The sequence below is a fragment of the Eurytemora carolleeae genome, unplaced genomic scaffold, assembly GCF_000591075.1.
Source record: "Eurytemora carolleeae unplaced genomic scaffold, Eaff_2.0 scaffold491, whole genome shotgun sequence".
Classification (NCBI taxonomy): Eukaryota; Metazoa; Arthropoda; class Copepoda; order Calanoida; family Temoridae; genus Eurytemora; species Eurytemora carolleeae.
Window position 1 is genome coordinate 171,662 of NW_019396410.1, and position 11,228 is coordinate 182,889.

The 11,228-nt window shown below is 33.5% G+C and overlaps 2 protein-coding genes across 2 annotated transcripts; one reads left to right on the forward strand and one right to left on the reverse strand.

The window, feature by feature from the left end:
• Positions 1 to 342: 342 nt before the first annotated feature.
• LOC111702780 (HMG domain-containing protein 4) lies at positions 343 to 7,124 on the reverse strand. Its single transcript, XM_023474554.1, has 10 exons — positions 6,851 to 7,124; positions 6,612 to 6,710; positions 5,940 to 6,016; positions 5,384 to 5,453; positions 4,887 to 4,949; positions 4,425 to 4,503; positions 3,109 to 3,162; positions 2,879 to 2,941; positions 2,503 to 2,569; positions 343 to 1,187 (listed from the first exon to the last, which is right to left on the reverse strand). The coding sequence occupies exons 1-10, from the start codon at positions 7,088 to 7,090 to the stop codon at positions 1,106 to 1,108; spliced, it is 894 nt and encodes a 297-aa protein (XP_023330322.1). The 5' UTR covers positions 7,091 to 7,124; the 3' UTR covers positions 343 to 1,105.
• Positions 7,125 to 7,553: 429 nt separating this feature from the next.
• Positions 7,554 to 10,956, forward strand: LOC111702770 (uncharacterized). Its single transcript, XM_023474543.1, has 6 exons — positions 7,554 to 7,755; positions 8,659 to 8,741; positions 9,183 to 9,263; positions 9,858 to 10,062; positions 10,360 to 10,450; positions 10,827 to 10,956. The coding sequence occupies exons 1-6, from the start codon at positions 7,743 to 7,745 to the stop codon at positions 10,939 to 10,941; spliced, it is 588 nt and encodes a 195-aa protein (XP_023330311.1). The 5' UTR covers positions 7,554 to 7,742; the 3' UTR covers positions 10,942 to 10,956.
• The last annotated feature ends 272 nt before the right edge of the window (positions 10,957 to 11,228 follow it).

The window sequence follows — 11,228 nt, forward strand, 5'->3', positions numbered from 1 at the left end:
TCCTAACCTGGTCCCATTCTTCCTAAATATATATTTATTATATTCTTAACCTGGTCCCATTCTTCCTAATTATATATTTATTATATTCCTAACCTGGTCCCATTCTTCCTAAATATATATTTACTATATTCCTAACCTGGTCCTATTCTTCCTAATTATATATTTATTATTTTCCTAACCGTGTCCCATTCTTCCTAAATATACATTTATTATATTCCAAACCTGCTCCCACTCTTCCTAACATAGGTAAATTTCCATACTTAACACCATCATGTCTTACCTGTCTTTTCAGCTTTCTTTCCTCTATCTCAGCTTCGGTAACAAAACCACTAGACATTTTTATCTGAGATAAATTATAGTTTTTATTCATAATATATTCAAGACAGACATTGACAAAAATATTTAAGTTAGGAATACGGATAGTGAAAGGTCTACGAAGCTCAGAACTTTTAAATGAAAGGGAATAAGTTAAACTATTTCCTAAGAGAAACGTGTTTTTCATTGGTTAATGTTTAAAGATCAGATCATGAATTGCTAGATTGAACCAGAGAAAAAAGTAATTTGACAATATATTGATAAATTCAAAGAGTTAAACTCCAACATTTAAAAACTTAAAATTGAAGATGAGTAAATTTGTTTGGCTTAATTTGATCTCACTCAAAAGTTCTAATCTCTGGTATCTGGATTCCATGTAATACTGATTTTTTTATTTACATATATCCAAATTGATCCTAGATGAACCCCGACATATACACATTAAGGAACAGCAAAAGGTGTCAACGTCTAGGTATCCATGTATCCATGTATCCAGATATCAAGGTATCCAGGTATCCAGATATCCAGGTATCCAGGTATCAAGGTTTCTAGGTATACAGGTATCTAGGTATTCACTATCCAGGTATCCCGATATCCAGGTATTCCGATATCGCGGTATCCAGGTATCCAGGTATCCAGGTATCCAGGTATCCAGGTATCCAGGTATCCAGGTATCAAGGTATCAAGGTATCAAGGTATCCAGGTATCCAGGTATCCAGGTATCTAGATATCCAGATATCCAGATATCCACTATCCAGGTTTACTCCTCTTCAGTCTCAATACTAGAGAATTAAAGTCCTGGCATGATGTAGGCGACATTATCCAATGTTTGGGCGAGTAGGTTTGGGTCAGCTCCATTCAGTTCCGGTACTCTGCTCAACAATCATTCAAACAAATTATCAAGTTAAACAAGTTTTAAAATCTCAGAAATTCAACGAAATTAAACCTAGTGGAGAAATATATTAAAAGGAATTGACATTGCAATTTCAATTTTAGAAAAATTAAAGAATTTTAAACCCGCAAGTCCATTTAATAGAGAAAACCAATTTGAAAACAATAATTTTGTAAAGAGAAGGACTGAGATAATTAATTTTTCCCAGACAAAAGTTTAAAGGGTACTGATGTGATTAGGACATGCCCCTCGGACTATATAGGATCACTTGAAATTACCTCCTCAGTTCCTTTAATATTATTCTTTTTCATCTTTTATTTCGCGTTGTTAAAAATATTACAGTTGGGCCCAATGAAACCGTGGAGTATGAAGTCGACATTTATCTTTTATGCATAAATACTTTTATAAAAACCTTCCAACTTCCTTCCATGATATGTTTAATTCTTTAGCTGAACCAAATAGAACAAAATCATATAAACTTGAGCGGGTTCTTTTTAAAACGCTAGAATATTTTTCTTCCGCTTTATTTCCAAAATTATGGAATTCGATTGAATTAGAGCTTAAAGAAACTAAATCTGCAAAACTGTTTAAAAGAAAAATCTTCAAAAAATATTTAGATAGTTTTGTAAGTTTATCTGTAAAACAAATAACTGATTTTCATCTGGATAAACTTAGTCTTTACTATCTTCTTAACCCTGTAATTCATAAACATGAATCTAATAATATATGTTACCCTCTGTTACAATCCTTCCGCTGAGTACCCACCCTTTCCCTTATACTTTTTCACCCCCTTCTTACCTTATTCATGATTTATCATCATTGTTTTGTTTAAAATGTACACTGTACACTGTACAGTGTACAGTGTACATATACAATTCTTATTCGCTTATAATGGGCCAACCAATCAAAACAACCAACTCTGGTTAGGCGGGTCCAAACAACATAGTAAATTGTGATTTGTTATTTGTATTATCTCGTGCTTAGAATAAAAATATGAAATGAAGCAATCTTATGTGTTTTCGATGATATTATAAAGCAAGCTTAAGCATCAGCTTGAAACTCAACCTTTAAGTGAAATAAATCTGTGTATGTACTCTGCACAATACCTGTTATTAATGTTCATTGGACAAGATCATAACTTGAGTTGTCATCCTATTCCACAGTTTTATGGGTCCCGCTGTACTACCCGGATTGAATAGATTTCACTCTTTTTTTAACAGAAAATGCAAAACTTAAATTTTACACGAAGAAAAACATTGAATCGTGAAACGTTGTAAGTTTGTTTTAATAATTTCCTCTGAGTAAGACACATGAGAGGTCCCATAGCGCATAACAGGGAGTCAAGTAGCACACTTAAGGAGCCTAAAACAATATGGATTAAACAAGAAAACTTAGAGAGCCTAAAACATTATGGATTAAAACAAATAAACTTAAATAGTCTAAAACATTGGGAGTCAAAGAGTATGTTTTGGGAGCCTAAAACATTGGGAGTCAGTATATTTTGGGAGCCTGAAACATTTGGGGAGTCAAGGAGAACACTTTGGGAGCCTGAAACATTGGGGAATTAAGGACTTAAAATTGAGAACAATTAGCATTGACTGAAAAATAGTTTTAATTTTAAAACCCCCCCCCCCCCCCACCATCCCCCGAACAATTTTAAATTTTTTTTACCTGAAACAGCAATTTGACCTTCGTGCTCGGTCAGCCGTTCTCCAATAATCGATAAACTTTCCCCTAATCATTGATTGATTAACTTGCTGATAGATTGATTGATTGAGTGATTGACTGATTGACTGATCGATCGATATTAAAAATTAAATTTATTTGCTTTGCTTTCCTAAATAATAAACATTATTGTTGAAAACAATGGATTGAAATGTCTTGAATTAATGACAACAAACCTAGGAGTTTAAGATGGGAAGCAATATAAACTGGTTCAGATTCTGGAGCTTTTCCTGAACAAAGATGTAATATTAGATTCTTCATCCCGTTTAACAACGGTGCCCATTAAAACTTTGTCTTATCCAGAGTTCTCGAGAAAATTATCATTTTGTTTGAAAATTGTGTTCGATTAAGTTTTATGTCTAGCTGAGGAGACAAGGGTGATTTAAGAACTGTACAGTACTAAATATCTATGTACTGTACAATATCATGGTGTACTATATAACCTGTATTAAGTTTAATATCTAGCTGAGTGAGGAGACCCCAGAGCCCAAAATTTAAAAGAGTATAGTTGGACAAAACTCAAAAGTTTCCTTTTTGGGGTCTTAACATTTGTGTAGATTTCGATTTTAAGAGATTAGAAAAAAATTGAGAATATAAACAAACTGAATAAAATAATATTTCATAACAAAAATATTGATATTCACAAAACTGCCTAACCCCATTCTTGAAACCCGGGGTTTAAAACTGGTTTTCAGAACGATACCCTGTCTTAAGTTTTGGGCTCAGAGCCCGAAATTTAAAAGAGTCTCGTTGAATGAAACTCCCGAGTTTCCATTTCGGGGTCTTAACATTTAAGTAGATTTTTATTTAAGAGATTCGAAAAAAAGGAGAATACAAAGGAACTAAATAAAATAATATTTCATAACAAAAGTATTGATATCTACAAAACTGCCTAACCCCATTCGTGAAACCCGGGTTTCAAAACTGGTTTTTATAACGATACCCTGTTTTAGGTTTTGGGCTCAGAGCCCAAAACTTAAGACAGGGTATCGTTATGAAAACCAGTTTTAAAACCCGGGTTTCACGAATGGGGTTTTGTGAATATCAATATTTTTGTAAAGTAATGTTATTTTTTTCAATTTCTTTATAGTCTCCATTTTTTCGAATCTCTTAAATCAAAATGTACACAAATGTTAAGACCCCAAAAAGGAAACTCGGGAGTTTCGTTCAACGATACTCTTTTAAATTTCGGGCTCAGAGCCCGAAATTTAAAAGAGTATCGTTGAATGAAACTCCCGAGTTTCCATTCCGGGGTCTTAACATTTAAGTAGATTTAAATTTAAGAGATTCGAAAGAAGGATAATATGAAGAAACTAAATAATATAATATTTCATAACAAAAATTTGATATCTACAGAACTGCCTAATCCCATTCGTGAAACCCGGGTTTCAAAACTGGTTTTTATAACGATACCCTGACTTAAGTTTTGGGCTCTGGGGGGATTTGAGAAATGTACTGTACTCTGCATAGAATACATGGTGTACTGTATAACCTGTATTAAGTTTAATATCTAACTGAGGTGAACCCAGGGGGGATTTGAGAATAGCAGCAGGAGAAGACATCAGGCCAACCTAGTAAATTTGTTCAATATATTAGGGCAAAAAAAACTCATCTACGTATTCTCTTTTTTTAAAATTTATTATTTGTATGTCCTGTCATAAGTTCATAACTCATGAATCTATTTACTGATTTGCCTGCGATTAGGAACTTTGTTAATTGACAAGATTTCTTTAAGTTTGGTTTAATTCATCTTAGGTTAAGTCAAAGAGTTCTTTAGTTTCCAGGCAAAGCTGGGTTTCCTACTAGTTCATGTGAGGAACTTAAGAGTAAATCACGGAAAATCTCAATTTAGTATTTGATTTCAGTTAATTAAAATCCTGTCACTTAAAAGAAGTGTGATATAAATCAACGTACTATACTTGCATCATCTTTTTATAAAAACAAATCATAATACCTTCTGTGGAGATGTTTTTGAGATAAGTCGTTTTAATTTCTTCCCCCAGGCAATCTTTTCAACCTTAAAAACAAAAGTTGAAATTAATATTGATTTTACATAATGATTATAATATTTGTTCATGGGCAATCAAGACTATTGTCTATAGCTATCAAATTAATTAATCATAGAAATCAAGATCATCATTCATCATTAGAGAGTGTTATAAAACATTTTAGCTTTAATTTTAAACTTTTCAACAACTTACAAATATATATTTAGAAAATATATTTTTTCTACCGAAAAAAAGCTAAAATTTATCCGTATGAAGAAAGAAATAAAACATTTCGATGGGGTAATAATACTTTTATGAAAAAAACCTTGGTTTATTTATGATAAATAACTTTTAAAAAATCCACCAAAGAATAAATTAAAATCGGCGAAATCTGAAATTGTTCTTGTTTGATAAAAAGTACAAAAAGTGCCACGAAGCATCCTAGCAACTTATAGTTTTTTACCTTAGGGACAGATCTCCAGAGTTCGGTCAACTTTAACCTAATCTGAGATACCGGCACCCCAGGGTTCTGTCTGTAAAATTCATTTTGTACTAGCATACTATTTTATATTTGATATAATTCATTTTAAAATAGCCAATTGAACGTACATTAAGAATTTCGATACCATTATGAGGTTTAGTTTATTTTTTGGATAACTCTAAGAACCCCTGAAGGGGTGCAGTAGGAATTACAGTGGTTCACATAATAAATCTGCATTAGAAGTTTCTGTTTATTCTTCTGTTTGTAAAATATGGCGGATTTAATGCATGTAAATATGAATAATTTAAAAGATGAGTTCTCTGTTGTTAATTTTTTTTAAGGCATAACATTTTTTTGTTTTTTTAATAAAGTTCTTTTCATATTTTGTTGGTATTTTATCTTTTTTTACTCTTATTTATCTTTTTTTCTCGTTTATTTTTAAATGTTTTAAGTAATCCTAAGATTTTATTGGAAAGTATCATAGTGAATGGTGCACAACCTATCAAGATTCTACTTTTATGGATGAATAAATAAATACCTCACTAGTTCTGGTTTTGTATGCTTTGCCCAGAGTAGAAACGGGGAAATCCTAGGACTAGATCCTCCTCTTTTATCCTGGATAGAAAGATAGATAAGTAGATAGATAAATAGGATAGAAATATAAATAGATAGTGACTCTATGGAATACTAGCTTGGGAACCCAGCGTTGTCAAAGTTAGTCCTGATTATTACCTGTGCTTTGTTGTATTAGCTATTTTTTCTATAAAACTGGACCCACTTAGAATATCAAATCCAAACGAAGAACATTCCCGTGGATTAGCATGGGGGAAGAGAGAGAGAGAGGGGGGGGGGTGTTAAATGTCCCTGAGTCTTTGTAGCCAATCTATGAACATTTTTGTGGTCCAACCGAGTTCCCCAAATAACATTTGAGGCATGTGTTTCCTGAATTATACATAACTCAGGAACCCCTAGACCGATCTGCCTCAAATTTTGATTGGGGAATTCGGGAGAACCACGGGAATGTTCTTGGCTTTGAGAGTCTAAATTGAGTGGATCCACTTTAAAAGCAAAAATTTAGTTTCCCGTTAAAACCGACCAAGTGTGGGTAAACGGGGGGAGTAACTGTAAATACCCTGGGCGACGTAGTGTTCTCAAGCAAGTAAAATAAGATTTTGGTAAATACTAATAATTAATAATATAGAAACTATACCTCCACCATCGGTAGGTTTAGGGGTTTCTTAACAATTTCCGTCCGACTGGACGAATCAGAAAAGTCGTCATCCTCTAGATCTGGAATATCGTCCAAATCCTTGAAAATAGTAATTTAAAATTTAAGAAATACAGATTTGAAAATGTTTACATCCAAATTTCATGGTAAAATCTTAATTGTTTAGTTTTCTATTAAAGTTTCGGTGAGGATTTAAATATAATTAGGGTATTTAGTCCTACCTCTAGCTTAACATCAAACTGATCAATTTCCATCTCTAGATCATCGATTCCGAAATCAGTTTCTGAATCCGAATCTTCCGGAGGATCAAATATACTTCCGGATAATCCGTCTTTTTTGGAGGATCGACGCTGCTTGGTTCCCTCGGAGATTTCGTCGGGACTCTGAAAATCCGCGAGTTTCGACGATTTCTTGCGAATTCGACCAGACCGAGATATATTTGTGTCGTCAGGGGTAGACATGATTTTATTCTGAAATGAAAGTAGTTTTAAAATTAGAAACACTACAGCATGACACTGCTGCAACAATTGCATGATGTAAAAAACTTCACACAAAAAATCCTCCTTAAAATGACAATAACAAAAGAGAAATTTGCGATCGGTTTAGACCTTGAATTATAATATTTTTTTTGATTGTTTACGATTTAACTTTTTTTTCAATTCCGGTATTTTCAAAGTACGGCATTGTTTTATTAAAGACTTTTCAAATCTTAATTACATTAACAATTCATTTATTGAAACAAAAATAGTATAAATGATCAAAATCTCATTTATAAATGAGTTTTTTGCGATAATTAATCATATTTGATGCATTTCTTGCTTTTAACTTGATTTAAAAATATACAATTTTTTATGAAATGTCCGTGATAGAAGAACGCCATGTTTAGAAAATATTTTGCGGCATTTTCTACTACGCAGCTTACGCAACTTCGCCGCACTGTAAATAAAAACATGTGCCATTATTCGATTAAATTGCTATGTCGAGTTGAGTTGATATGTTTGGATTTTAAGCCCTTCAGTTATAGGTTTAAGCAACATTGAAGTCTTGAAGTAAAATCACATGTGAATATTTTATTTTATTGACATCAAATTGTGAAGTAAGACTGTTTCAGCAATGGGCGCCAAAGGTAATTACAATCTGTGGTATATTCCTAGAGAACAAATGTCCCTGAGTCTTTGTAGCCAATCTATGAACATTTTTGTGGTCCAACCGAGTTCCCCAAATAACATTTGAGGCATGTGTTTCCTGAATTATGATTGGACAAACAATCTGACTGTTTTACATTTGCTTTGATAATATCAAATACCTTGGCCTGGGCTCGGCTACCATTCTGTACTGAGCCCCCACTGGAAAGATAAAAAATTTAAGCCCCCCTGGACAAATTCCTGAATACGCCCCTGAGCTCAAGTATAGGTATACTAAAATGTGGCAATGCTTAAAAAATATTATGTAAAATATAATGTCTAGCAACAAATTGCAAAAATACCAACAAAATCAATATTTTCCATTTTGTTATGAACATAGCATTTGATTTTAATAAGCACTGGATCTTAATAAACTGCCAAATTGTAGCTTAAACCAGTTTTAGACTAGTTTTAATCGGCAAAATTAGGAGTTAAAACTTAAATACCAATGACTATTAAGTCCTACAATTTACTAAATTTTACAGACAGCACACATATTCATCACATCAGGTATTTTAACCTCTGGAAACAGAAATACCAGAATGCTTAACCAAAAAAGAAACACATCAAGCTTTCAATGATTTTCCTAATCAAGGAAAACGGATATTGATCCACAAGCTTCACAGATATGTGCTGAACAATCTTCATAGATGAGAACAAAGGGGGGGGGGGGGTCCAAAAATCGTTTACTAGGACAGACCCCGGGGGCTTTTTTTTTCTTGCAAGGCTCAACGTTTGTGTCCTGAAACCCCTCTGAGAATTCAAATTTTACTGATGGGGGGACTGAATCTTAAAAGTCTCCCTCTACTGTATGTTCCACTGATATTGGTATTTAATATGTTTAGAAGATCCACCTTTGCCTGATTTCTACCTATCTCCTGGCGTTGGTGTGTCCTGTCTACATTTTATTCAAGGGATTCTTAATCAAGTAAGTGTTTACAATTTTGTCTAAACAACGAAAACATCTGAGCATGGTGGAAGGGGGGGGGTATACACCCCTGAGCCTCTTTAACTATATTTGTATTTATCAGTCTTGGACTCAGGGGCGTACATCCCCCCTTGAATCATAGTTTTCCCTTCTCCAGGGGGGGGGGGGCTTAACTCATTGGCCCAGTTTGGATAGGCTCCTGGACAGTGTCTTAACTCAAGTCTTCTTTTTAGTATGTAAGAAAGCATGTAATAAACTAAGTTGAGAACCGAGCGTTGCCCAGAGGTTTACTCACGCTTGGTCGTAAATTACGAGTTTATCTACCTTTACTTATTAAAGTGGACGCACTCAATTTACAAACAGTCAGACAAAAAGAGATTACAACGTTATATATATATAGTTATAGATGATAGATAGTCAACAGTGAACTCATTGTTTTAGGATTGGTTGCTAGCTGGACTAGTGAGTGGGGATATTCTAGTGTACAATTGTACAACATGGAAACTTGTACACGCCACTCAAGTAAGTTAACACTTTATTCTTAAGATCTGGGAGTTCTAAGCTTTACTAAGAAGAAAATTTTGTCATAATTTAGTGTTCTTTTTTCTCGCATAATAAAAGGAATTTTTCGTGAACGCATATTCTCTTAATTCAAAGTTTTATTTGTTTCCCCAAAATATTGAAAATCAAGAAATTTCGAGGTTAAATACTGAAATAACCATTCAAAACATTATTATTTAAACATTCCAGGTATTCAGTGAAGGATCTTTAGTTGCAATTTCAAGTGACCCTCCATGAGGGCCCAGGGGCATACTCTATTCACAAGGGTACCTCTGAAACCTTTTTTTGATCAACTACGTTTTTTTAGCCTGAAAAGTGTTTAATTCTGATCATTCTCACTTTTTTATCCTGCAGTAGAAATCACTTTTTAAAATTATAAACATGATAATCTAATGCAGAGTTGATCAGATTTTAAGGGTACTCTTGATAACCGGACATGCCACTCCATAAATTCATGGTCCCTGAATAGCGTATCCTTGAAGGTTTATCCATTGTGGGTTACCATGTATCCATACTAATAAATCCCTGCATTGAATTTAATCTGGTTCTTTTTAGGTTTTCCTTCAAGGAGTATTATGGATAGGATCAAGTGAAGGGATTATTGTCTGTCAGGGTAGGTTCGAGAGTCTCAAGGTTCTAGAGATAACTCAGAAACAAGAGGAAGATGTTCATGATGCTATCAATAGTCCTGATGGAGTGAAGAGAATTTGTTTGAAAGAAAAAGCAGTGTTTTGTATTGCTCACGAAGGATTTTGCAAAGGTAAAACCATAGATAATATTTAGAATTTTCCCATCATAAAAATAGTTTTTATTATTATTTGTGTTAACTGTTTATTAAAGCTATTAAGGAATTATCGAATGTGAAAGGCTTTTTTACTTTTGTAATTCAAGTGTTCAGACATCATAGTATTATTATAGATTTGTGGCTGTAGAACTAAAATGGCTTACATTTTTGATCGATATTTTGCCACGGGAGCAATCGATAAAAAAAAAATATTTCGGATTCCTTGGATTTCTTTTCTTATTTATTTAATACACACTTATTTTAATGGTTTAGGTTTCCTAGATTTAGCAAAGGATTTTCTTATATTCGCTCCATCAAGCTGTAGCAGCATTTTAGTCAGCAAACTTAAGGACACATTTATCAGGTTACTATTCACATAGACAAGTATGTTGTAATGACGAAGTTCATAAAAAAAAAACATTTATACATTTGTTGTATAACACTATAGCATTAAACAAAAAATGCCAACAGCTTCCCAAATTTCAGAATGTAGTTTTTCTAGTAAAATGTTATTTTTTAGCCACATTTTCCCCCATATTGTAATACTGAAACATTCTAGGATTTTCATATTTTTTACGGATATCCTAAGAAAGTTCGAACTCCGACAAAAAAAAAGCCGACTTGTAGTCTCGTTGCTTTTTGTGGCTTCTGAGAAGAAAAGAACTTAGTCAGTCATACTACAAGACAAACGATTAGGTCTTTTTGCTATTGGTACTAAAAAGTCAAGTTTTATTGTTCAGACCTGTTTCAACTCTCCGAGCTGAAGTAGTATTTCCTGAAGCCAAGTTTGGAGCTCTCACTGCATTTAGTAAACTAAGGTACAGTTCTTATAAGAACAAAGTTCAGATTAAATAGTATTAATTCATTTTTTTCACTTTGCCACTTTAATTGATGATTATACTTTTATTTGTTGGCTTTTGAGTAATTTTAACCAGCTCAAGTGCCCGTAAATCGTAGAGTTATGGTTCCGATACAATGTTACCAAGGGGGGCAAATATATAATTTTTTAATTGCCAGCTGAAGGCAACACACAAAGACACAAGACACGCACACTTGTTTTCTTTCCTCGTACAGAGTTAAGACACATTACCTTCTTTTTAAAGGGGATGGTGGAGTTGGCACATTTGATGTAGGGGGGGGGG